This window comes from Crocodylus siamensis, chromosome 10 (assembly GCF_052110815.1).
Source record: "Crocodylus siamensis isolate JL-2025a chromosome 10, ASM5211081v1, whole genome shotgun sequence".
In the NCBI taxonomy this organism is placed as follows: domain Eukaryota; kingdom Metazoa; phylum Chordata; order Crocodylia; family Crocodylidae; genus Crocodylus; species Crocodylus siamensis.
The window spans coordinates 6846450-6873920 of NC_143404.1; the positions used below are offsets into that span (position 1 = coordinate 6846450).

Below are 27471 nucleotides of genomic sequence, written 5' to 3' on the forward strand. Positions count from 1 at the left end.
GTGCATATAGAGCCATCGTTATGAACAGTTTCATGAAGGACGTTTTAGTGATGGACCGGGTGTAACACACACTGTGCTGTGCCGTCTGGTAGAGAAGCCCATGGTCTTTTCTTTCCACATGAAAACCTGGGTAATGTAATGGAAATAGAAGGCGCTCTCTCGTTTCATAAATTTTTAATTTAGAGTAACTTTTCAGCTAGGATGGATCAACTTCTGTGGCATTCCAGAAGCTCACGCATTGTTTGATGTGTTTTGTGAAAAAGAAGCAGAATGTATTTTATCCTATTTTTTGCAGGGTTCTTAAATAACTTTCCCCCATAATTCTTCTTAACTGTTTGTTGCAGATTTTGGTACAACTGTTGCTGGGCGTATTGATACATGCTGTATCCGTTGTTTTTTTTAATACTTGCCAGCCCCTATCCAGACATGATGATAATATCAAACCCTTGAAAGGTGGAACATCTTAACCTAACATAAATTGTGCTTAATTAGGATTTATACCCTGGCCAACTATAAATTTGCTGACAACTATTTATATGAATTTCTATTAAGAGGACTTCCTCACGTACTCCACTGAAATTGTGGCAAGTCTCCCACTGACTTGAGTGTGTAGTCTTATGTCTTTAGTCAGTGGTGACCTTTCAGCTATATTTAGACCACTATTTATTATTCTTGCTGTCCTCAGGATTTGTAACTAGCAAGTCACCTACTAAGCTTTTTTTTTAACCTTTAGCGTGAAATACACGTCTTTGGAAGATTTTGCCAGAAATGCTGAGGACAGTTTACAAATTATATAACTGTTAAGTTAAGGTACTTGTGCTAAATTAATCTCTTCAGAATTTTCTTCTGCAGTTTTGTTTTTGCTAATTCTAGCTTGCTAGCAATGGAAATTGCCTATTACCAAAAGTAGCTCGCCTTGATCTGCTAACTGTCCAGCTCTCTCGGGTGTTATTTTCAAGCTAGTTCTGTATATCCCAGAAACATAACTGTTTTTCTTTTTTATAGAAACGTACAAAAAGAAGATCGGGTTCCAATGCTTGATGAATACAGGGAGTACAAGAAAATCAAGGCCAAGCTTAGGCTTTTAGAAGTCCTTATCAGCAAGCAAGATTCTTCAAAATCAATATAGATTATGTTCCTTCAAAGCATTGAATTAACATGTTTCCTTCTGATACCATAATATTTATTGGGTGCTTGTGTTCATTTTGTCATGTACTGTTGAAAGAACCCAGTTTGTGCACTTTTGCTGTGGTGCCACTATAAAATGTTTGAAGGGTAAGTGGGTGCTTGTAGAGGGCAAATAAAAAGTTCTAAATGTAAGAGACTGCTCTATCCAACTTTAGCAAACACGGTTTCCATCAGCGTCTTATTACAGATGCAGCTTGTTCCAAAAAGACTTACAGAATTTTGTTCTTTAAGCATTCAAGAACTTTCGAGACTTTTTTGTTACTACCAATCTCTTTTGCATTATTGAAGAAGTTAAGATGTCTCTATCTTAATACTACAACTTCTTCTGTTGCCTTTTTTTATTACGGGAAAACTAAACACACGACTCTTCCTGGAACACCAAAACTGAACAGAATTCTTTTCAAAGGACTGCTGTGGAATGACTCCTTTTGATTTCTGATGTCCTAAATTACACCCGCACTCAGTAATAATATGTATTAGGATCCATGGATTTTGCTACTTAGTGGTCACCTCTCCTTGACAAAGATGACAATGGACAAACCAGAAAGTGACCTTGCTTTAGTGTCTTTTTCGAATTTGGGGAAACAACAGTTATATCACACGCTGCCTACAGGACTTGTGTTACTGTTCCTTTTATCAGTTGTTATCAGTTAGTAGTGACACAGTGTTTTGTCAGAATTGGATACTGCATCTCCCCTTCAGAGGATTCGAGAAACCTAATAAACTTTTCAGTCTGTGGGAAATCAGATGGTGCTCAGACTTGTACAGCTCCAGCAGGTTAGGCCTGGCCGATGTCAGTTAATAGTTGGGCTGTGTCTGATACAAGTGCGTATATCAAGGGCTGAAGTCACTGTAGCCATTGTATACCTTGTGGTGGACGGGGTCGGCCTTGGAACGGGAATCGCAGCCGTGTCAGTTCTGTCACGCAGCTGGGGAATGAGTAGAAGTGGTTTTACCCTTGTGATGGGGCGATTTTAGTTGAAGGGCCTTGCATGATTCAGCTTTGGAACTGAAACTAAAACAGCGTTTTGATCACATGCTGGTTTAGCTGGCTTGCGCTATACAATACAACAGCCATCAACAACTCTTTTTTCAATCTGGCAAAAATCTAAGTGTTAATTTTTTGCTGGTGCTTTTTGGATTTTTCAGTGTATCAATTTGCTTGTGGCCATGTTTTGCATGCAAATGCTCTCACTGCATGTTTTTATGACTGGCTAATGTCAACACGGATATTATTCACTCCTTAACGGAAGACCAAAACTGAACTTTCTCACAAAGTGGCTGGCATGTAAACCTCAGACTTCTTGTTCTGTTATGTAAGCCTATGAAATAGGTTAAAAGTAGGATTTTTAGTGCTCCAGATTTCATCTCTGTGCTATAAAAGACTTTCTTTTTCTTTTTTCCTTTTTTTTTTTTTTTTTAACTCTGCTTATAAGCAAGTAATCATTGGATTTCAGAGGAAAGCACTAAATCTCTTGAGCACTGGCAGTTTGCTGCCTTATACAGCAGAAGGACTTTTAGTGGACCCTAGAGAATTGTGAGGTTAAGCTAATCTTGAAACCATTAATCAATTTTATTCAGCTCCATTGTGCAATGTACACTTCAGTTACGTTACTTTTTCTATCAGTCTTCAAACACGGGTGTATCCAAACATCGAAACTAATGTGTACTGTATAGTGTTGTACATGAATGTTTGTGTTTTATATACCACATGCAAAATGTCAATATGCACTATTTAAATGTTTTAAATAATATATTCCTCCTTTATAATGCTTAAATCTATATGATTCCAATATTTTTATAAGTGAGTGAGTGATCCGACTGGTTCCAATTCAGAATTAACAGCTGCTTTGTGTTTGTTATGCAGTGTTTGGCTGTTTATTCAGTGTAGTAGATAAGCATGGCAGCAGTTATGCTACAAGTGTGTTTTGTGCCATCCTTGTTGAGCAATAAATAAATGGTAGAACTAGGCATTTTGTGATATAACAGTTTTACTTTGGTACAAGTAAAAACGATATCTATATGGTTATATAGATATATAAATATATATAACTAAACCAGATAGAACTGCATTGCTATGTCTGGCATTCATTGTATAGACTTTTATAATAAAAGTACCTTAACCTTTATTGGCATACTCTGGTATAGGAGTTTCCTTTCATGTTCTTGTTCTTGTTTTTTTGTGTTTTTTTTTTTTTTTTTTTTAAAACAGTCTTGTTTAAAAAAAAAAAAAAAAAAAGGTTGGGGTGGGGGGTGATGTCTCATTTACTACTTAACCGAGAGTAGTCTAACGTTTAGGATTAGGCTAAAAGGAAAAATGTTTAAAAAAAAAAAAATCCTAAGAAGAACATCACCTGCTTTTGAGATCAGAAATAACATTCACTTGCACTACAACTGACCTGTTTTCATGGCCAGTGAACACAGCCACTTTTTGAAGCACAAGAATACCTGTTTTATTTTGTTTTTTTTCCCTCTGAAAATCTGTTTTCAAACGGCATCTGTTGGTGTGTGGGTTCACTGCAGGTGATCTTTGCCTGGTCTTGTAAGGCGGCTGTTCTGTTGCATTTTGTTGTATAGGGATATTGATCTCCTCTGGATTTTGAGTACCACATTTGCTCCTCTTTCTGTAACTGTACGAATCCAGTTCTGCATCCTGAGGCTTAATAAAATAGATCCACTACTGCCCTGGTTTCCTGCTTAAGCTTTTGGAATCAATGACGCCTAATAACTTAAACTTCCTAAGTGTACGAGGAAGCATTTTGAAAAAGCATTTATATCTGTGGATAGGAAACCTTCCTCAACTAGAAATAAAATCTAGCACTTCATGTGTGAGAAACCCAAACCGATGGGCTCAAGGAGAAACAGATTGTTCCTCAGCTGCTGGTAAACTAGAATTGCGCTGTCGGACGTGTGCTCAAGACAGGCTTGACTTTGAGAAGACCCCATCTCGTGTACGCTGCTTTTCATGGGGCTCTGCGAGGCTTTAGGAGGATGGTGAATGAACTGAACATCGGGACCTCTGCACATACCTGTGGTTATTGCCTTGTTAAAAAAGGGCTTTGCCAAAACTGAGATGACAGCTGGTGACTTCTGAAGCTGCAACAATCTAAGTGATAGTGTGAGGAAGAGCAGGCTGATGCTAGATGTTAACACTGACTAACTTGATTCATGTAGAATAGTCCCTGGAGCCTCTGAATGCAAAGGGAAGCTGCAAGCTGCCATGTGGCACCTCCGTGCCCCTCCACAGGTATCTGGGTACCTGAGGGGAAGGAGATCCTTTCAGCAAAGATCATTTTCTAGTCGGTTCAAAAGCGTTCGAGCCACAGGCCTGTCCTAAGTCGGCCTTTGTAGATGGAAGAGGGTTTCCCCTAGCAATGACCAAAACGCTCTCTGATTGTTTCCAGGAGGACCTGATGGGCAGAGCTGGGTGAGGGTCAAGGGGGCTTTAAGGGAGGCTGTGGGAAAGTGGCTGAGGTTGATGTGGAGGAGAGAGCTGGAAACAGGCTAACCCATGTGCAGGGGATTGGGGCTGGGAGAGCAGGTGTGAAGGGAAAGAAGAGGACTTGGTGGGTGTGGGACAGCAGCCTAGAAAAGCAAGCAGGAGGGGCAGCTGCTTATCCTGGCTCACTAGTTGCTTTGCGGTTGAATGTGAAACCCAAGGTTGGGGAAGGGGAGCTAGCTGCTCCTTTGGATTCCCACTCGGTTCTCGCAGAGCCCTGGCTTGGTCTCCGGCATTACTTGCTCTGGTGATGGGAAGTCTGAGCAATAGTGAAAAAACAGCACTTGGAAAATGCTGAGAGGTGCTGCATATCCAGCTGCTCTGGAAGAAGATCTTTCCAAGTGCAAACAGCCCTGCAAAGTCAATTCCCAACCAAAATAATGAAGCCATTGTAGCTGGCAGAAGAGACTGATAGGCTGTGTGTTCCCATCGAGGCTAACACCTGGCCCAGTGCAGAACATGCATCTTATTTCATCTTCTAGCTGTTTAAGGGGCTGTGGGGCTTGTCACTTGAGGGTCATGTGACCAGCCTGGCAGCGGGGCCTGCTGGGAGAACGGGGTCAGGCTGTAAAAAGAGCTTCCTGTTGCTCAGACCAGTGGCAGGAGAGTTTGGCCTGGGAAGGGTTGAGGGCCTGCAAGAAAGAACTGCAGTGGAGCTGGGGGTGCTGAATAGCCCCAGATGATGGCAGTACTGACCCAAGAGGTGTACATCGCCAGCTCCTGCTGCATGAGCTAGAGCCGGGGGAAGTGGAGCCTGGCTGCGACCTGATATGAGAGAAGTAAGTGCTCTATTGTGGATTCCTTTCACAGAAGCAGCCGTGATTTAGCTGGGCCCATTTCTGCAGTGGGCGAGGCAGTTCTTTAGCAATGAGGTGCTGCTGTGGATGGTTGTTACCTGCCGTGTATCAACATCCTGACCACACCTCATGCCAGGTGAAAATCAGAAGTATTGGTGGATCCCATGAAATTGGTTTCCAAATGGCAGAGGTAAGAGTGTGTGAGCACAGCGTAACAATGTGTTTGCACTGGAACAGCCAGTCTTGACAGGGAGGGCGATTGGCTTGTGGCTTTTGACAATTGGAAGTGGTGATAAAGCCAGGCAAGGCAGGGGAAGGGTGGGGAAAATGCATCTTTCTGTTGCATCTGCATTGGGTCAAGCCTGCTTCTGGCACTCCTGAGGTTCTTCATGCAGTGGGAGTTGAGAGCTGCCATCTGTGCACCTTGCTGAGGGTCCTGAGACAGCTGCACCCTGTCACAGCTTGTTGATCCCAATGAAGTTTGTGCACAGGCATGACCAAGGTTGTATCGTTGCTGCTGATCATTTTGAGCTGCAGCATTGCAGTGATTTGGGGCAGTTGCTTTCTGGTTTTGCTTTCCTGGTGCATCCAGCGTGTTGTGGGAGAAGCTTAAGTATTCAGTCCTCTCTGTGTTTCTGGCTGTAGAAGTAGAGAGCCGGAGGCTGCCAGATGGGCAGCAGGGACTGGGAGAGGGGCTCGATCACCAAGCAGTTACAGTTTTCAGAACCACTGTATGAACCCTGGTTTGTGTAGCCTTCCCGCTGGCCTCACTTAATAGCAAGCAGTACTGAGTCGGTGTGAAAAACCACCTGATCTGAGCCCAGCTGTATCCGTCCTACAGGCTAATGGTGCTGAGACTGCTAACTTCAAGCAGGCGGTAGGTGGAAAGGGTCTCTGACTTAAGAAAAAGGGTGTTTTCACTGTCTGGTATCTGTGTGCAAAGTGAAGCATGGGGAAGTCATATCAAGGTACGAGGACTATGATGAAATTGGGGCTGACACCAGTAATGGAGAGGGGGTTTGCTTCAAAGATGTGCCGTGCAGAATGATGACACCACGGTTTTTGCGGCAGCATTGTGCGTTGGCTTTAAAACTCTTGGAACTGGTTTTCCGAGCAGCATGGCAATGCTTGGGCAATGGTCAGGAGATGAGAGGCTGGAAAATAATACAGTAGTTATTTTTCAATGCTAGCTGGTAACAGGCTTTCCTCTTCCCAAATCTCCCTTTGAACAAAGGTAAGTGGTTGGATGCGTTGGCAGTCATCACAAGCAGTCTGTAGCCAGAAGGCTGTTCTGGACCTAATTTAAATATTTAAGTAGGAAGCATTATACTAGATTGTCCTGGTGGTCATGTCCCATAACTGGTAATAGATGTACTTTAATAAGCAGCCTCTTCTTGCCTAGATCTCCAAAGACAAGTGAAAAAGCTAGCATGGTATTGATTTAGAGCTGTGTCTCTTAATACAGAGCTGTGGTCTACCTCGCTTGGAGATCTCCCAAGAGCCGCTCTAATTAAAACACCCCTTCTCCCCCCTCCCTCCTGCCCCCCCGACCTGGGAGCACGTGTATAGGTGCCCCAACACCCTACTGGTGTCCTTTTACTGCTCCCAAAAAGGATCCCCTTGGAACTGAAATCGCTGTAATTGGTGCCACCACTGGACCGTAGTCTGGGCGGGCAGCTACCATCGTTCCAGCAGCCAGCACTACAGGCGTGTTTCATCATCAAAAGCTGCAGACACCAAACAGTCTGGATGTGGATTGTGTTGATGGGAACTAAAGTCAAGGAGATGAGAACTTTGGAAATGGAGGTGTCCTGGGCCTTAGTTTACAGGGGGAAAAAACTTGGAAATGTGGCCCTACTAACCCCTGGAATCTCAGCAGAAAGGCAAAATAGTTTGACCAACATGGTAAGATCTTTGGGTCCAGTGGGCTGACTTGTGATTCCTGTAACGCGGCTCTCCAGACGACCTGTAGAGACCCAGAGAAGAGCTGAGGGTATGGAATGGGCATGCAGCCAACATGGAATAAGAGAGTAGGAATTATGTGGCTTGGTAAAAACTCTTCCACTGTCAGTTGGGGGAGAGTGACTGTGAGGAGGGAACATGCATTTCCTTATCTAGAACTAGCATTGTGTGGGGCACTGAAAAGTAGATGTGACAAAGCGCCAGGACTGTAAAAGGGCCTGGACTGGATCTTCTCCACAGGGTTTTCACATCACCTAGGGCCAAAGCAGGTGGTGTGGTGTACAGAAAGCATGAGGGATGTGCTGTCTTCAGGAGGGACCCTCTTGGTGAGGATACTGCAGCAGACCAGCCTGCAAAGTGGCATTGACTACCTGGCGCAATCCACCTTCAAACTGAACCCCATTAGCCTTTCACAATTCTCCCCTGCAGGTGTCCAAATGCCCTAGATGTAGATCCTGGATACAAATGCTGCAGTCAGCCAGGATCCAGTGCATAGAATAAGGCTGCTGTTTAAGCAGGCAAAAATATCAGTTGTGTTGTTGTTCCAGGACCAAGGCTGGTTACCAGCCTCTCCCATCTGCCCTGCAGCTGGGCTCTTCTAGAGCCAGCTGTGAAGGAAAACGAGTTCCTGGTCTGTGTAAGAAGCTTTGGGCAGCAAACTCCTCTTGGCTTTGCCTCATCTGTTTCTCTCCTAGATGTCACCAAGCACAGATGCCCCCACGACCAGCTAGTGGTGAGCGAGCCGGATCTGTGTGGTGTTAAACAAAACTTTGCCCTCCCTGTTGGGTAGCTTGGGTAAGCTTTACAGGGAGGGCCACTTAGCAAAGACAGCATGGTTCTAAAGAAACCTAATTCCTGCAGCATCTTCTATGCCTCACTGCTGGTCCCTTCAGATTGGGCTTGCAGAGCACAGCAGGCAGGAACCATGTGCTGCCCATGTTGAATGCATGAAGGCCTTTGGTTCCCAGGCCAGTTGTTCCAGCCCTTCTCCTGAGCCTCGTACATTTAAAAATAAGCCCCCTCAATGCATGCCTGGACGATCTGCTCTCTTTAAATTGCTATATGCTGCTTTTAAGGTGATGAGTGAAAGAGGCCGGCTTCCCCCAGCTGCTTGTTGCAGAACACACTTGGAACAGACACTTCTCTGGTCACTTTTAAGGTAAATCAGAGTTTTGCCAGGACATCCATAACCTGCTCTGGGCGCTAGAATAAGGCTCACTAAGAAACATCGCTAGATGCTTCGGTCCCTGTCACCAGGCAACAGTTGTCATGAGAAGGGAAACCCAGAAACTGGTGCCCACTAGGAATGAATTCAGTCTGCTGCATACAACAATAAGGCTTCACACAGGCTTAGCCTGCAGCCTGAGGATAGATGACTTCCCCAGATCTGCTGACTGACATAACTCTGGCGCGTGTGTGTGTCCATGTGGTAGGGGAAGAGGAGGGTGGATTTACTAGAAGCCCTGAGGTGCAGATTAAATAAAAATAAAAATAAAAATAAAAAAAAACCCAAACAAAACCCAGCAATTGCTTCCCATTGAAAAGTCTGTGTTTTAAGATGCATGTTCCTGGCTTCTGTCCAGAAATGTAAGGCGTATAGGATTGTGACTCTCCTCTTGTTGAGTTGGAGTGTCAGTGGATGGGGAAATAGTCCCTTGGTGCATCCACCTACCTTCATCCCTTGTTCCTTGCTAGTTCAGCTTCCTGTCTGAGTGTTTCGGCTCAGGCGTGGACTTTGTAATTTGACTCAGCTTTGTGTTAACATCATCCAGTTGCTTCTCCAGATCCATCACTTTTTTTGCAAGTCTGGAACACAATGACAGTGATAACAGCAAACCGCCCCAAAGCAGATGGGCACTGTCCGGCCTGTACAGCCCTGACTTGTCAGGGTCACTATCGTTGTTATTCTCACTCAATTATTTCATAGCGGGAAGCATCTACCACAACATCCTGCTCCCTGACTGCCTGCTGTTCCGAAGAACTCATGCCTGGGCAATTTTTCAGCTGTTGCTCTAGCAGCTTAAATTTGTATCCAAACTTATTGTTGAATAACTTCACTTTGCACATTTGCATACTCAAATGTCAGCACCTCCTTGCTGCTGCTATACACTAGCATTTATGGCTAATGGTCCCCTTCTTGAAAGTGCTGTGTTCTGCCCTCATCCATCGTGTTTGCTACCATGCAGGTTTTCTGGGTCTCTCTGGCTTTCTGAAGGCAACAAGGGGTTTGTGACTGTCTGTCACCTTTCCACCCCTTGTCCTTGAGTAACCGGCATCAGGGTGGATTTGATTTAAATCAAATTGATTTATATCACTGGTAAGGAAGCCTGAATTTAATCGCAGTTTTCTGTTTTGATATCCTTTACTCATTTAACTTCTTGAAACTCTGCACTTAGAGAGAGATAAGGGCTTGACTGTGTGTACACAAACTTGCAGAGACAAGAGGGCGGATGGGGGGGTAATCATCAGATCTGTTGTCTCTCATCTCCATATACTGCTATTAACAAGGATGTTATCACTGGAGAGACATACACAGCTTGAGAACTGAAACTAAGCATCACAGTGATGCTTAATTGGAGTCTGAGCACTGAGTCCCACTGGGTTAGAGTGGGTTTTTTTAATCTTTACTAATCTGTAGAGGAGCCTTGGGGAACTCCACGAGATTGGGCCCCTAATATAATCCATGTCCTGCTGTGACCCATTTATAAGACTTTTCTAAAATGGTTACATGACTATATTGTCTCAAATATTATATATATTTAGAAATTATAATCCCTATTCCATGATATCTTTGAGCTTTAACATGTTTTAAATTTTGTTTAAAAAAATCATAAAGATAAAAAAAATGCATAAATTTCAAAAAGAATCTGACTTAAAAAAAATCTGTTTTGTGCGTTGTTTGTTTTGTCTTTTTTTAAGCTGTTGATTATTTATTTATTTTTACCTACTCCGACTGGAATGATTCAATGCAAAAGCCTTGGCTGTTAAAATAATATAACCAGTATTGCATCAGCCACTTGCTCCTTGGTTAATTTGTAAGACCTTGCCTTAATCCCTGGAGCAGTTTTCTGGTGGTAACAGGTTGAGGCACCTCAGCTGAGTTCCCCCTGGTGATCAAGTATTAATATGGAAAGGGTACCCAGACAGGGAGCTAGCTAGGCTGTCGGCGCAGTATACCCACAAGGACAGATAGGGCAGCTCTTTGGTCCAGCCATGACAAACACTTACTGCTGAAAATCCTGAGGGGAGATGTAGCTCTGAGATGGGGTGGGCAACTTGTCCTCAGAAAAGCGATACTTATGGTCAAGCTTTTTCTTCCACTTCCGTAGCTGTGGTGAGCTCAGATAATCCTGCTCGACACAAGGCACAAAGGGCACAATTTCCAGAGGAAAGGACTGGGAAGATGTAGTTGTGAGAGAACTGTCCCTGACTTTTTTGACCACCTACCTCTATTTTAAAGAGCATCTAGCCTCCATTTCCTTCAAAAGTGTGTTGTGTGCAGGCGGGGGGGCTGAATATAAATGTTCCTGTTCCAAGATGGAAGAAGCCCAAAAAGAACTCCACCTGGGGAAGGAGGTGGTGATTTCCCTTCAAACTCCTACAGTCCTCCCTACTTTGCAATAGGAAACACAATTCTTGTGGGGTCCTAGTATCTCGAAAGAGGTGATGGGTTTATAATGGAGCTGTGGTGTGCCATTGCCTTAGTTAGAGAATCCCCAAGTTTGCTAGGGACACTTTCCTTCCTTTGGTAAGTAAGACCAAACCTGAAGAACCTCCTCCTCCTCCGTTTCTAGAATGCCGATGGGGACTGGCATATACTTAGTCTAGTCCTTGTACAGCATGTGCTTTTCAATTTACATGTATTTGTTCAGCAGCTGGGTAAGCAATCTGCTTGTGAGCTGCCAGGGAGTCTACATGGCCTTGCATTTTGGGGGAGGTATGGTCAGTTCAGACCTGCTGCAGGTTTGCTTTTCTAGTGTTTTGGCCTTACCTGAACAGTGCTAAGCTGAGGGTGAGTTTTCATTAAGAGGCAGAGTGTTTAAATCCATCTCAAATGGTACCCCCAGGCGTATAAAGTCAGTGTGTTGCATTGAGAGGGTCCAGAGGAAGGCCACTTGCATGATCAGGGGGCAGCAGGGCAGGCCCTACGAGGAGAGGCTACAGGACCTGAACCTGTTTGGCCTACACAAAAGGCTGAGAGGGGATCTGGTGGCTACCTACAAACTGGCCAAGGGAGACCTGCAGGCAGTGGGAGAGTCCCTGTTCCCCTGAGCACTACGGGAGTTGCAAGGAGTAACGGCCATAAGCTGACTGAGAGTAGCTGACTGGTTCAGGCTAGACATCAGGAGTCTCTACTTCACCGTCAGGGCGGCTAGAAGCTGGAACTAACTTCCTAGGGAAGTAGTGCTCACCCCCACCCTGGGGAACTTCCAAAGGAGGCCAGACAATCTCCTGGCCAGGGTCATTTGACCCCCAGTGTTCTTTTTCCTGCCCATGGCAGGGGGTCGGACTTGATGACCTGCTTAGGTCCCTTCTGACCCTACCAACTATGAAACTATCATCCAGTGGTCTGTGCAGCCTTGTGTTGGCCTGCAACCAGGTAAGGGGCAGAAGAGGACAAAGACTACCTTTTCTTCGATACTGCTTCTTCTGGAAGGCTTATGACTATCAGGTATCTTGGAGACAGAAGAATGGATCCTGTTCTCGTTCATGCAAAATAAAGGACGGCAAAAATCCCATGAGAATAGGTCTTTGGGGCTCTCTGCAGAGAAACAGCTCTAACTAGCTCTGATGGACTGGCAAGGCAGCCCCACTAATCTGGACTGAAGGGTCTCACTTCTTCAAAGAGGAACAATGGGTAAGAGACCCTGAAGGACTTTCATGAGTCTTCCCTGTACCAACATGGCCTAGGAAGACTGCTGTTTTGAACTTGGGCATCCAAAGTCCATAAGACCTTTTTAGATCCATCCCTTAACTCTTAAATGGAAGCTATTGTATTTACTCCAATATTTTTTATTGTCTCCTCAATTAATTCGTGAGAGCTAATGTAGTGGTTTTTAACCTTATTTTTGTTTTCATTTGTGGGCCCCTAAAAAAATTTGAATGGAGGTGCGGATCCTTTTTGATTTATAAGTGTGGGTATTCACATACTTCTGATTGATCATAGTTATCTTTTGTGAACCCCTTAGACACAGTCCATGGACCACAGGTTGAAAACCACTGATCTAATGTTTAATCAGTCTTCCCAAACCAAAGCCCTTCTCGGCATCTTGGGCAGTTTGAAAACTAGACAAATGGCTTAAAATTATTACTGCAAGCTAAGGAGGAGAAGGGAAAAATGCCACAGCTGGGTTCCTACCTTTCTGTGTTCCTTAAACCTCCACCTTCTTGACACAGATCATCCATCTCTGACTTCAGCTTCAGTTTGACCAGGGCCTTATTGCAGCTCTGAACACAGGCACATACACTCATAAATCCAAATGCACCAAGGTAAAGGAGTTAAATATCTAATCACATTTTGCAGAGATGCTTTCACACAAGCAATGGCATGAAGACCTTGAAATGCTCGACTGTATGTCAGTAGGCTGCACAGGCGATTTAGAAATAAATCCTGTGGGTGTTCATGGAAATGAATTCCCAGTTCCCTTCACTCAGCTTGGAGAATTTACTATTTTAAATGTAAATGCCTTGTGGGATTGTCTTGGATGTGACATGAGTTGAATCAATTAGGCTTTTGTTTTTTTTGCTGGGTTCGTTTTAGTCTGTAGACAGCTCCTAATCAACAAGCTAGATGCCTACGCAATGCTAATGCAAAAGGTGTTGGGATGTGAACAGCCAAATCTAAAACGAAGGTGTGATGTACTTTATGGCCAAGGCCCACCAAAACTGAAAATTAAGTCCCTTCTAGGATCAGTTCTTGTCTTAAACTAGTGGCTCAAAACAAAACACCCAAAGGAAATCTGACAGCTTTCCAAGAACGCTGTAGTTGGCTTGCTGGGTTTTTGGTTGTAGCCATGGTGGCTGCTGCAGCCAGAGCTGAGTCTGGAGCCCAGCTCCTCCTCTCATTTCCACCCCCTTCCCTTCTGGGCAGCATGGCTGGGGCACAGCCCACATGGGGTGTAGAGGATGTAGGCTGCCTGCTGTGGGCTCAGGCTCCCTGCCATGCTGCCTTATCCCCAGGGCCTCCACAGGCCCAGAAGCCAGTCCAGGAGGAAGAGGAGGCTCTGTGCTGCTGCCAGAAGCCCCACACCAGCCACACTGCTATGGTAAGGTACCTGCTGCCCCCGGGGCAGCAGTGACAGGGATCACCTTGGCATGGCAGCACAGTCAGTGTGGGGCTCTGAGCCTCCCCACCCTGCTGTGCCAGAAGGTCCTGGGGCAAGAGCAGCAAGGCTGGGAGCCCTAAGTCTGTAATGGGCAGCCCGCATCTGCCTTCACCTCATGCACAAATCTGAGGGGCATGGGCCCCCCATGCCTCCCTCCCCAGGAGTGTGAAACCCCATCTTTTATCTTTGCTACCCCAAATGGGGTCGTGACCCCAAGATGGGGAACTGCTGCGGTATGCCTTGTATCTGCCACCCAAATGTTGAAGAACTATAACAAGAGACTTCCTAGAGAGGGTGGCTTTCCTAGGCTAATACTAATGTTCTTTATAGTCCCTTTGGCAGTGATTAAGTGTACATAAGGAGGAAAGCATCTGTCATGTTGGCTAAAAATACAGAAACTAATGCAAATTATTCTGAAATGGTGACTTTTGGAGCAAGCATTTCTGTGGGACCAGGGAATATTCATCTTGAGTGCGATCATTAAAACTCTAGTGTCCTTGGGGCATGCACTTGCCTGCCTAATGAGGTCACTGACATCAAATTCTTGACTCGGTATCACTGAGAAGTCAGCCTTCACTTCGGTGTAGGTGTCATTAATAATAGCCAGAAACATGTTCTGCAGAGGGAAGAAGCACACAGAGAATTTCTCGATGGAAATGCCATTTCTGTTACTCAGGGCCTGTTTGAGTCTATGCATGGATGTGGCAGAAAAATATCAAATTGGGGGGGAAGGGAGCAAACCTTTGCTTTAAGCAGCACCTCTAACACTTGATGCAAGTAGATGGGTCAGATCTGCAAACTCGGTTTGGAGCCCCCTTTCTCCAGGAGGCAGCTGGGTGTGTACTGCAAAAATCCTACAAGCATAAAGCTTTTCCACATGTGTGAAACTGCTCTGGTTACAGTGGCTCTGTTCATGGATATAAGGAAGATAGGCCTGTATGCTTTTAACTAATTAGTGAAAATTGAGGCCTTGTTCAGACCCTGGGTGGAAACAATTTGGTAAATGACTTAACCTGCTCTTAATAGAGGACAGAAGAGCTGCGCTGACTAAAGCCCATACCTAACTGCATCCTAGCTTTAAGAAACTCTGAAGTTTGCTTTAGGGCCTGGGGAAGGAAGTTCTGGGGAAGATGGACACTGCCTATTTCCTGCCTGCAGTGTTGGTAGAAAGTGCTTTCTGCCCTGTGGAATACCTGAAGCCTCCCTCGGAGGTACTAACCCTAGCAGGTGAGGCCTGCCAGTGTTCACAAACTGCCCCCAGTGCTTGCTTCTAACTCAGACAGTTTAGGAAATCTGAAATGGGCAGTCTTTAATGATCCCCAGTCAAGGGTTTCAAATACAATCAGAGTGGGTGGGAAGTAAAAACCCTGGAGCTGCCCCTGTATACAGGTCAAACCAGCTTGTTAAAAACGCCTTGAGAGTCCCTCTTGGCTCTTCATAAGGGAACAGAGGGAGAACAAAGAATGCACCCTCACTCTCTTCTTCCTCCTCCAGGTCTCCCCTCTCCTTCCTGACTTGCTCACAGTTGTTTCTCTGCTTAGCATGGCAGGGCTGGGCACTGAAGCCACCCTCAAATGTAGCTGCTGACTTTTGGGACGCTTAGAGGTAGCAGTTATACCCATCTGCATGCTGAGACTCCCTTCCCTTCCTTGCTGGGCCAGATTCTGCTGACTTTCATGCTTCTGTGAATCGCATGCTAAACCCAAGGTGCAGCAAGGTAAAAAAGGAAAGGATGCTGGAAGTGGGAGACCCTCAATGGGGCCTTCTTGGTCTCTCTATGCCTTCACTATTGTGATGGGTTGTTGATGGAGAGTGGTTGGCTTGCCAATGTACACCTGCATGCAGTTAACTTGAGTAACTGGCCCCTGGGAAAGCCTTGCCTAAGGACAAGAATCCGCACTACAAAGCCTAACATGAGGTACTGGGTCAGAGCTGGTGCTGCATTCCTTCGTGTGTCACTAGGACTTCTGGGGACACCTCCCCTGGTACTTTGTGCTGCCACAAGCCGATCTGCCTAGTGATTCTTTTCCTTGTGACCTGTCTGTCCTTCTGTGTGCATGGTGAGGGAGGGAAATTGTGGGAAGGCATCAGTGGACTGTTGGTAGTGAGTGCCTGCTTTGTTATCAAATGAGAGGGCTGGGGATGGTAATCTACCTGGGTGTAACTCCCCCTCCTGGTTTAGGCTTAAAGTACAGGTTAACTTGGCAGAGATGCTATACATGTGTACTTGGGAGGGGAGTTGGGGACAACCTGAATAAGAGCCCAATGTAATCCTAAAGCAGAGGCATGCCCCCAAGATGCTTGTGCAGACCCTAGCCATGACAACACTTTTGAGTGACTTGGCTGGCTGTGGTGTGCCCAGACTTCCCTGCGTGCAAGAAAATGTATCTGAGCGCAAAGAGCTTGATATCGTTCAATACCACTTACCAGCAACACAAAGAACACGAAGAACACAAATGTGATGAAGTAAATGGGCCCAAGGATTCGGTTGGCTTCCTCTATGACTGCGAAGTTAAAATCTCCCAGCACGATGCGGAATTGTGTAAAACTTGGAGGTAAAAACAGAAATGTGGTGACTGTGAGCCCTTGTTTCTAAGCAAAGTTCTTTATAAGTGTTATTTCTAGGCACCTGTCTCAATTAATTATAAAAGGTATTTAGTTGCAGCAATTAGTGGAATTATACCAGCATAAAACTGCCATGGTAAATCAGACCTTTAAAGAATGTGCATGCCTTTGAAAAGATAAAGAACTTGTTTTTAGACCAGACGATAATGTAAGTGCTGATAAGCTACTTCATAACTCCTAGAAGACGTGAAACTTTCCCACATATAAAACAAGTCATGAGTGCAGAGAAGATAACTGTTTAGTGCAGTGTTGTGATATTATCCTAGTAAGCTCAAACTTCCTGTTTTTGACCCAGCTTTGTATAAAAATTTGTACAGTACTGCAAGAACATTCCACCATAAAAATATTTATCAGTGTATCTTACATCTATATATTTTTCTTTGCATGTAGAAGCCTATCTGCAATGATATTCTACACTGAAAAAATTTGTTGAGGCTGGCCAGCTAGCTCTGAGCATATACATGTACTTGCTATAAAATCTATAACCAAGAAGGGCAGTACAGCGGAGAGCTAGTTACCAGGATCCTGCCTGCTGTAGTGACTACTCAGGAGGTTCTTGGTGATGAATGCCCATTGGGTTTAATGAACCTTGGCCTAGGACTTGGTGACTGACCTTATGTGTGTGTATGGAGTCCCCAGTGAGGAGGCAGGTCTATGCACACATGCCAACATGCATCATTCCTGCTCTCAGTGAGGGCGGGGGTAGGATGGACTTCAGATCATACTTCAGTGGGAATTTAACATTGATTTGGTTAGTGTGTTAGTCCTTCTGTGGAGCCCGGAGGCATCCCATTCAACCCCAGGTTTGGCCTGATGCTGCAGCAGCAAGATCAGAGGTTGCTTTGTAGGAGAAAGCAGATGCAGCTGTGCATGGGATTATGGGGCTCTGAATTTTGCAGCACCTGTGTTGCCTGAAGAAAGCTGTAATTACTGTGGTAGCATAAGAAATAAGGGCCTGTGCTTTTTAAATTCTGTGTAGGTAGCACTGCTTGGCTATACAGTAAACAGGGTGTGTGCATTGTCAGGTTCTGAGCAGCATACATGCAGTTTTGAAATGTGGAAAACTCATCAACTTGAGACCCAAAGATCAAGTAGCCCAACTGTGCATAGGCAAAGAATATGATGAAAAACATGATAGCAAAGCCAATGATGTCTTTGGCACAGCGGGACAATGTGGAGGACAGCTGAGTCATGGTCTTGTTGAAGCTTATGAACTTGAATATCTGGAAGAGAACAAAATAAGTTACTGTGGGAGGAGACCAAAATATACTGCATGTTCTTATTGGGGTATATGGAAGGTCATCTGTTAGCAGGAATTTGCAGATTAAATGTTTGAAATGAGTTTTGTCATAGCAGCAGCAGGAATCTTCCTCTGGTGCTAGAGGAGATATGTTTGGTGGGGAGAGAGGGGTGATCTAGGGGCAAGAGGCCCAATACATTTGTTCAATATATCTCTTCCCCCTTATCTTTAAATGAGCCAAGGAAGTACAAGGACTGGGAATTTGCCCGGCCTGTGTTCATGGGGGTGGTATCTGAAATAGCCAGATGGTCTTCTCTTTCTGGAATGAGCAAAACTATCCTTTTTAGCCCAGCTATCCTGTTCCCTCTTAAAAGTGTAAGATTGACAGTGTGATTTAGGGGTCCTGGGATTGCCAAGCACAACACAGGAAACTGGGAGCCAGTACCTTTATCCATGCAAAGAAGACGTTGATAGCAATCATGTTATTGTAGTGGGTTTGCCAGTAGGCAAGGAAATAGAAGTCTGGGTACACGTATGCATCAGACAGAAGATCATCCATCAGCAGGGACACCTCTACTGTACGGTATATGTTGAAGGCAATGGCAAAAATAGAGAGCTAAATAAAAGCAAAGACTAATCAGACCACAGTCCAGATGTCCTCAGATCTGTTGTCATGCCCATTGGCACAAACATTACCATAAAACTCTGCAGTTTGACAAGGATAATCCAGAACAATGAATGGAAAAATTAAGTGAGAACAAGAATGGTACAAGCACAGAAGGAGAGTTGAGAAGCCGACAGGTTCAGGGAAATGGCACATGGAAGGGGAAATGGATAGCTCCATTGTATCATCTGCTGCTCTTGACTCCATTAAAAACCCATTTCCAGATAGCCAACATGGATTGAGGCTTGGGTGACAGGGCTACAGTCTACAATCCATGACAGCAAGTGGGCGGCACTAAATTAGTGTTCCTCCTCAGTCTCTTGTAACAAGCTATCTCCTCAAAGTAGGGTTTGAATGATAGGTTGCTGTGGAGGACGTATCAGAATGATTCTTACTTGGAGCTCTGGTCTGGAGTCCGGCCGCAAATGCTAGCAAGCATTGCATGAGCTAACTTCTTTGTCTGTCCTGTGATCTGTTGGGTGTATAACACCCTGTACGCACTCCCTGTGGGGTTTTTTCTCTCTGTGTCCTGGGGAAACTGGCATGAGAGGCCAGTGTGACCCCATGCAGTGATTCACTCTTTGATTTCAAAACAAACAAATGTATGCTTGTAGGTTAAGGGCATCCAGATTTACCCTCTGTGATAACGCATCAGAATTCGTTTTCAAAGTCTGCTAATGGGAAGACCCTTATTTACTTCAGTGGGCTCTAGTTTAGAATGGACTCCATGTATTTGTATAATGGGTTGACTAGAAATAAAGGTGACAAGCTGGCAGAAGGTAGAGTCAGACTAGACATCGGGAGGTGCTACTTCACAGTCAGGGCAGCTAGGATCTGGAACCAACTTCCAAGAGAAGTGGTGCAGGCTCCTACCCTGGGGGTCTTTAAGAGGAGACTAGATGAACACCTTGCTGGGGTTGTTTGACCCCCGTACTCTTTACTGCCATGGCAGGGGGTCGGACTTGATGATCTGCTCAGGTCCCTTCTGACCCTACCAACTATGAAACTATCATCAGTTTGTTATGATGTTGGATTTATTTTCAATTATTTTTATAATGGTGGCCCTGACAAGCCAGGTTGTGCCAGACACTATGCAAACATATAGTGACTGTTCTACCACCTGAAGTGCCGGCCACTGGATCAAACAAGACTGTGACAATTCCAAGGCAACTGCCAGCAATGCACCTCAAATTACAATGGCCCTCTGTGCTGATCTGACAGCTTCTGGAGAAGATACTAATCATGCAGGAAAACACCACCACCAGGCAGTACTCACCGCCACCAGCAGCAGGTCCAGCCAGTTCCAGGCGCTTTTAAAATATTCCACTCCTATTCTTCTCATTTGCACAAGTTCTTGGATGATGAAACCAAAAATGAAGAGGCAGAAGACAGCTTCACAGGAGGCAAGAAAGTAATCGGTAGATGAGACATATCTGAGGAGCTTTACGGAGTAGAACTGCGAGGATGAAACGGCACCGCCAGTGGCAGGGAACTCCACTATCAATCTGTGGAAGGATTTGTAGGGGAACACATTTGTAGCTGGCTTTGGCTGGAATCCTTGCCCTTTTCCTTTTTTCAAAACGTACTAATATTTCACTGAACCAAAATGTTCATGTGAAAATGGAAAGCTTAATGACTCCTGTAACAGTTAATTTCCCCTTGGCCAGGAAGAAACTGATGGGAAAGGAGAGCCATGGACAGAATAAGGAAACTATATAATAACCCAAATGGGTGTTTTCAAATTTAAAATATTTTGCATTAGTCTTCAAGAAAACAGTGTGAGCAGATCAGACAGTCTGCCAAGTTCTGAGTTCAGGGTTCTGTGTTTCTCCTTGAGTAGCCAATAAGACTAATGTCTTGGGCTCTGACTACAGAAAAGGTAATATAGTTCATTTCTGCCTAATAAGAGTAGCTAGTTGTACAGCCAGACATATCCCACTTTGTAAGGGGGAAGGGGGTGGGTATTTGTACCTGCTCCCTGAAGGTGTCATTGTAGTTTAAAGAACCAGCCATCTGGCCAGCTATCATATGAGAACCATGTGCAGGATGTGAAAAGCCCTTTTCTGCATCTTTAAAGGAGCACAGTGCCCCAGAAAATGTGCTTTCCAGTGGAGTTTATGTAAGTGCTCACCTGGCTACACAGAAGAGGTTTATGTTGGCATTGTACACTGAGAAGTCAATGAACACGACCCTGGTCCCTCTGGTGAGCCAGTTGTTCTCCTTGAGAAATGCCAGCTTCTTTATGCTCTCCTCCTTTGACTTTGGTAAAGTGAACATAAATCCGCCAGCACTGTACATGCCCATGGACCCCCAGTGCCATGGTGCTAAGGAGGAGGCAACTGAGTACACCCATCTGGAGACAGGAAACAGAGCAGTTTTGCTCATGAGACACTGGGCTAAAAGGTATTCCTCTTCCAATGCACAATGTTCCTTTCTAGTTCCTGTGCCCCGTGAAATCACTACTGCATTTAGGACTGTAATCCATAGCCTTAAATCACCCTTTTCTCACTAGGAAGCATGCAATGCATATGCAGCCTTAGAAAGGTTGCACACAATTCATCTGGCCAGTCAATGTACTCTGCAAAGACCACTATTACTTATGAGCCTGGATCTTGCACACTATAGATGAATTATAAGTTTAACCCTCTTTTATATCTACATGGGACAGCCCATTGTTTTACATGTAGTTTATTACTGTTGCCGTAATCTGGTTTATACGCTCTTTATCGATATCATGGTGCGATAATGTTAGGTTTGTGTTAACAACTGGAGATCGGAGAAGTCTCTGTTATCTGTCTGAATGACACTTTTAATGTGAGACTTGTTCAGAAATACTTGGTTCAAATTCAGGCCTTGTATATCTGTATTTCTCTAGTGATGTCAGTGAAGAAGTTAATTTATACCAGTAATGAATTTGGTCCATAATTCTTATTTTTGGCTGGGGGGGAGGAGGGGCAGGAAGAAGGGGTTCTTTCGTGCCATGCATGTGCCAAACCAAATCAGTGGGGTTACATCAAGGTAGCTGAGAGAAGAATTTGGCCTGCATGTGCGTAAGTGAATATTCTTATCCACTCCAAAAGAAGTTCTAGATCCTCAACTATTGAGGTCTTCTGTATCATAAAGTAACTGAAAAATGCTTAAGCAACCTAGGAGAGCTTTTACAATCTCTGCTCTCTCCTATGCCTGATGAAGTGTGTGTGTGCATGAAAGCTTGCAGATAAATACAATAAGTTGTTTGCAAATATCTAGTTGGTCTAATAAAAGAAATCACCTCTACCATGAGGTATGATTCCTTTTGCCTCTAGACCAATACAGCTACAACCTGGATACTTAATGTGACTTCTGTTTTTTGTTTTTTGTTTTTTAATCAGTGGGATCTTGGCCCCCTACTTCCCCAATGTATTGAAAGTCGTGGCAGCTTGAAAATTCCTCTTTAATCATCTTTATAAATCTATATTCATACTAAACAGGCAGAGAGACCACAGTGAAATACTGCAATACTTACTCAGGCTTGTTCCTTGGACCAAAATCAGATTTGTCTTCAGCTGCAAGGCGGTATTTGTAATAACACTCTTTTAAAAAAGTAGTGAAAAGGGGATGGATGGAGCATGTATTGTTCCGGACTTTTAACTGGCGGACCCGGGCTACTCCTAAAAGCAAGTTCTCATAGTAAATGTGGCTGCCGTTCTTAGGGTCGGGTATTGTCTTGTTGTTGTACCATGTGTCCCAGTACAGACCATCCAGGAGGGGACCTTCTGCAAACTACACACAGAGTGAGATTAGACATTTAAAGGAAGTTGAAATGATCACTTCTAGCGTTAGCCTTTTCAGATTCACATCTGTTCTTGAGTACTCCGAGAGGGTTTTAAAAACTAGAAGTTCCAGCTTATGGTGAAAGGAAAGCCCCATTACCTAGAAATTACGTTTGCATCTTTGTGAGTTCAGTGTTTATCCCCTCCATACTTCAACTCCTCATGCCATTTGGGGTTTCACTGAACCTGTTATTTAGTGTTATTGAATTTAGGCAACACAGTGGCTCTATAGTGATCACTTGGCTATTTGGGATGGAATCTTACAGGTCTGCTATGTACTTTTGGGTTTTTTTCCTGGTTATAAAACTTTAGTCATATGCTTTGGACTAAAAATGATTCCTTGTTTTGAAGGTGGGAAACGATTACCTCGCCCTCCATCCCTTTAAGTGCAATGTAGCTGCAGATAAAAGAATGATGCAGATTTGGGGGGAGCATATCAGAGCCAATAATTATACAGTTAACGTGGCTCAGCAGTTGAACTTGCTCTGTCTGGACCATGCGAAGACTTTTGCATCAATGCTCACCCGCTCACTGGAATAGCTTGCTGTTTTGCAGATCTGACTGTAATGATCAAGAGGGAGGCCGGGGCACCCAAACCTTTCTCTAAGCCAGGTCCCACTGTTTTTAAATCTCCCCTAGGAGAAGAAATTGTAGCACTGAGAACCTTGTCTTCTAGGCTTGCCTACGCACAATGGCAAGCTTGGCTGAGGCCCCCATCTGGCGGTCAGAATATGCACAAGCATCCTGCATCCAGCTTTGCTGCAAAGAGGCTCAGAGGTGAACTACAATGGAAGTGAAAAGGCGCTAGCAGGAATCAAGTTGGCTCTATCCCAGGGAAGCTGCTTCTTGGCAAGTGAAAAATCAAGAAAAGTGGGCACTTTTCTCCTCTAATTATCCCAATCCTGGACAAGGAGCACTAAAGAGCATTGATGCAATTGTTTTATGTACACTAAGATGAAAACATCCACTACTCGCTCTGGTCAGCCTAAACTTGTACTTGGATCTCTTGCAAATGTAAAGATGATATGCAGTTGCCTCTGTCTGAGGTGCTGTCCTGGGAACTACACCAAGATGCCTCCATACTCTGCAGGTAAAATATTCCACGTTGCTAATATTTGCAGAGCTATACAATGGTGCCAGAGGCTTTGCCTGACTGGTGTGTTCCCAGCAGAACTGTTACAGTTGCAACCTTACCTTCCAGAAATCTGTTATGCTGCCTATGCTGTCAAAATTAGCCTCATCTGTCTCAGACACAGGAGTCTCCAGAAAGAGATTGGACATGACTTTGTTCAAGTAATACATGTCAGTGTTCACCATGCCGAATGTCACTAAAAGGAGGAAAGACAGGAGGGCTTGACTGTAAATTGGAGAGGTGAAGGTAATAGCAGCTTCTAGCACGTTGTTTTTCGTCATTATTCCAGAAAAGTTGTTCTGGCCAGTTTTGTAGGTGGCTGGGAGGTTTATTTATCAGAGCTTCAGCCTTACCGATTTGAAAGAGGGGCAGCCCACTCTGGGAGACTTAACTTCTCCTGGGTTATTGGAACATTTTTACCAAGTTCTTTTGTGGACTTACATATGCACAGATCAGCAAGGAAGATGATGTAGACAAGTAGCTCCTGAAGGGTTGTTTTCAGTTCCAGCTCTTTGCTGTAGGTCAGCCGTGGTTTCACAAAACCTAATCATGTGAAATGATAAAAGCAGAGCTGTAGGAAAAGAGCCAGATGCAAGGGGTACTTACTCATTCTGGGGGAACCATAACTGGGTTCCCAATCTGCAGGGGAAAAAAACCTGAGGATATTTCATTATACACTGGTCAAAGACTAGTTAATAAAGGGTGGAACTTAGTGCCACAGGAGGTTGCAGAGGCTGATAGTTTAACCAGATCCAGAATGGGTTTGGACAAATTCTTGGAGGAAAGGGGCACTGGTAGCTATTGAGCATGGGCATTAGAGGTATGTCCTCTGAACCAGAGCTTCCTAGACCCTAAATGCTGGAGGCTGCAAGTGAGAGAGGAATAGGTGGGAAAATGCCGGTCATGCTCTGTTTCCTTTCCCATTCAGCTCTGCCGTAATTGCGTCTCCCAAAGCAGGAAGTGGGATTGGGCTCCCATGTCAGATCGCATTGTGCCTCGAACATCTGTCAGGGGATTAAGTTCTTGTGAACTGCCCTGAGCCTTTTGGGGGAGGGTGGGATACAAATATAAGAAGTAAACCTGTACCTGTTGTAAGGAAGTAACTAGAGACTCTCACTTGTTTTGAACCAACTTCAGTAAATCCCACCCTCCCTTTGAGATGTGTGCGCATGTTTCCCGAGTTGCTTCCTTGTCTGCAGAAGGGAAGCTTGCTGTGCCGCCTGCAACTTGCCTGTGTCTATCCCACCTGTCTGCAAAAGGGAAGCTTGCTGTGCCACCTGAAAGCTTGCCTGTTGCAGATGGGCAAAATAGACACAGGCCAGCTTGCAGGTGTTGCAGTAAGCTTCACTTTTTTGCAGACAGGTGGGATGGACAAAGTGAGGGTTACTGTGACACCTGCAAGCTCGCCTGTGTCCATCCCCACCCCATACAATAAAAGGTATCTGCTGCTGTGAGACCTGGATTGACTCATAGTCCAAACTTGCTTGTCAGTTAAATCCCAAATCAATTCAACACCAGACTGCAAGCTTGCCGGTGTCTATCCCACGGGTCTGCAAAAGTGAACCGTATTGTGACCCCTGCAAGCTTGCGTGTGTCTGTCCCACCTGTCCACGACAGGTTACTGTGCCCCCTGCCAGCTTTCCTGTGCGGGTGGGTGGGACAGACTCCGGTCAGTCACAGGCCTCACAGTAACCTTCACTTTTTTGCCCAAACCCATTTGACGCCAGCCCCAAACCCTGGGCGAGGAAAGGCAACGGACGCGGGCTGCCACAGGTCGGTTCATGGCATCATCCTCGTCCCTGACCGGCGGGGAACACGGCTGCCCCGCGGAAGGGCCCGCTCCTTGATTGACTGATTTGTTTACCCGGCGGGAGAGGCGCCTTGGCCCGCTCCTGCCGGTTCGGCGCGGGCGCGGGCGCGGGCGCCACGAAGCTGGGGGCGTCCCTGGGCCCGCGGCCCGGCTCGCCGGCGAACAGCGCGGAGCTGGACAGGGCGGCGGCGGACCTGCTCGCCGCCTGGGCCGGGCCCAGCAGGGTGCTCCCCCGTGGTGACACGGGCGGCCGCCGCGGCTCCATGGCGGCCCGGCCTCTCGCAGCGCGCCGCCCCGGGGGCAGCCCGCAGCCGCACGGAGGAAGTGAAACGCGGCTGTGACGGCGGTGACGATAACCCAGCACCAGCCGCTCCGCGCGGTTGTGTCGGGGGGCGCTGCCGTTGTCCGCTGCGCTGCTCGGGCCCGGCAGCGCCGTGAGCCCTTGCAGGGGTCTGGCCTGATCTCCAGGTCCAGTGACCCCCGGAGCCTTTTTAACGGCCCTTCGCTTGGTTAGCCTCCTCCGGTGGGGTGGGGGCCGCTGGTAGCGCCTCGCTTCTGGTTAACGGCCCTGCCCAGCCGGGCCCTGCCGTCGGGTTTGAGGGCTACTTACACGTTGCCTCGGGGGCCGGGATGTTGCCTTCAGCATGGGGACATTGCTTCAGGTGCAAGGACATTTTCTCAGGGGGACATTACCTCAGGTGAATGTTGCCTCCAGCATGGGGACCTTGCCTCGGGGGCAGAGATGTTACCTCAGGTGGACCTTGCATCTGGCACCAGGTGCAGGGATGGTACCTCAGGTGGACGTTGCCTCCGGCACGGGGACATTGCCTCAGGTGTGGGGGAGTTGAAACCACGGCTGAGCGTGACACGTGGGGGGCCCTGTCAAGATGCTGAAGGCTAGGTCTTGTGTTATGAATCTGAATGGGAAGTATGTGTCATCGTAATGACTGCAAAACTAATAATATGTTTCTGACCACTTTTGCCTTGCTTGTTGTATATTTTGTTAATAGATTCATTTAGCAAATCCAATAAAGTTGTGTTCAATTAAACTGAACAATTTCAGTGAAAATGAACAATACACCGGGGGCACAGTTGGTCCAATACAAGGTGTCTTCCCCCCATGGATTCTTGCTTCTCAGTTTCCTGGGGCAACAACATCACCTGGGCACTACTACCTTGGCAGTGCTTATCCTGACCACGTCACTGCGACAGCTGCGTCTGTGCAAGGGAGGAGTATGAAAACTTGTTCTGAGTCCTTCGTGAACTGTTTCACTTAAAAATCCACATTTTTCAATTCCAGTGAACATGAACACAACTTTATTGGATTTGCTAAATGAGCCCCCGGTGTATTAGGAAAGCACCTCTCTCCCTGGGGAGAAATGGGGGGTAGCGTCGTACGTGATGTTGCATCACATCGTCTTTACCTTCTTTTTCAAAATCCTAGATCCACCCGTGCGTGACTGGGCTCCTGGTTGGGCATCGCTGCTCTAATGTGACCATTGCATTAGACGTGTGATTTTTTTTTTTTAAGCTGCTATGAACGTGGTCCACGAGGGCAGCGCAGAGCAGCAAAGGCACCTGAGAGATGGTACACGTAAGCCGTGACTATCTGGTTAATGGTGGGTTAAGTCATGACCTGGCCCACATGTTTGGTCAATTTGATAGCATGATCGGACAAGGAACAAGCCATAAAGTTATTATATAAAATATGCATAATAATTTTGTGGGTGTTCCTTGTAATGCTTTTCATTGAACGTGCTGACGGTACCCACCCTCTGGAGTTCACGAGAGCCTGGCCAGATGCCCGCATGCTCCACAAGCTGGGAGCACAGGAGCCAAGCTTGCTTCTCTCCGGTACAGGAGGAGCCCGGGGTCAGGCTTGTCCTGCAACAGCAATATATGGTGCCGTGCGATCCTACAATCTCATCTCCTGCCATATACGTGTGACATAGCAGGAAGTGCGATTGGGGTTCCCGTATCGGATTGCATCCTACCTTTAACATTTTTCAGGGGATTAAGTTCTTGTAAGCTGCCCTGCGCCTTTTGGGGAGGGTGGAATAGAAACATAATAAGTAAGCCTGTGCCTGTTTTATAAGGGAGTAACTAGAGACTCTCACTTGTTTTGAACCAACTTCAGCAAATACCATCCTCCCTTTTGAGGTGTGTGTGGGTGTGCATGTTTCCAGAGTTGCTTCCTTGTTTGCAAAAGTGAAGGGTACTGTGATATCTGAAAGCTTGCCTGTGTCTATCCCATCTGCACAGTTGGTCCAATACAAGGTGTCTTCCCCCCATGGATTCTTGCTTCTCAGTTTCCTGGGGCAACAACATCACCTGGGCACTACTGCTACCTTGGCAGTGCTTATCCTGACCACGTCACTGCGACAGCTGCGTCTGTGCAAGGGAGGAGTATGAAAAC

The 27471-nt window shown here is 45.8% G+C and overlaps 2 protein-coding genes across 7 annotated transcripts in view; one reads left to right on the top strand and one right to left on the bottom strand.

The window, feature by feature from the left end:
- FAM13B (family with sequence similarity 13 member B) overlaps positions 1-3317 on the top strand; it is a 65074-nt gene extending 61757 nt beyond the window's left edge. For all 6 annotated transcript variants that reach the window (XM_090020985.1, XM_090020983.1, XM_090020988.1 and 3 more), the window contains one exon: positions 1006-3317. In XM_090020985.1, coding sequence (XP_089877111.1) covers positions 1006-1129 — 124 coding nt within the window. In that variant the 3' untranslated portion in view covers positions 1130-3317. The remainder of the gene's footprint in view (positions 1-1005) is intronic.
- Positions 2565-25456, bottom strand: PKD2L2 (polycystin 2 like 2, transient receptor potential cation channel). Its single transcript, XM_090021003.1, has 15 exons — positions 25110-25456; positions 23687-23788; positions 23308-23441; positions 21807-22063; positions 20433-20654; positions 19578-19806; positions 18083-18253; positions 17439-17620; positions 16200-16320; positions 14287-14388; positions 12806-12894; positions 12075-12144; positions 10675-10796; positions 9119-9252; positions 2565-6638 (listed from the first exon to the last, which is right to left on the bottom strand). Exons 1-14 carry the CDS (start codon positions 25318-25320, stop codon positions 9138-9140), a joined length of 2127 nt encoding a protein of 708 aa, XP_089877129.1. The 5' UTR covers positions 25321-25456; the 3' UTR covers positions 2565-6638; positions 9119-9137.
- Between the last annotated feature and the right edge of the window lie 2015 nt (positions 25457-27471).

What these genes read in the sequence shown, in the direction of transcription:
- PKD2L2 (XM_090021003.1), bottom strand. Translation starts at nt 25,320, where the DNA reads ATGGAGCCGCGGCGGCCGCCCGTGTCACCACGGGGGAGCACCCTGCTG. An exon ending in CCTTGCTGATCTGTGCATAT is followed by an intron (nt 23,442 to 23,686) that starts GTAAGTCCACAA and finishes TCCTCCTTTTAG; the next exon opens with TGACATTCGGCATGGTGAAC. An exon ending in GCATAACAGATTTCTGGAAG is followed by an intron (nt 22,064 to 23,307) that starts GTAAGGTTGCAA and finishes CTCTGTGTGTAG; the next exon opens with TTTGCAGAAGGTCCCCTCCT.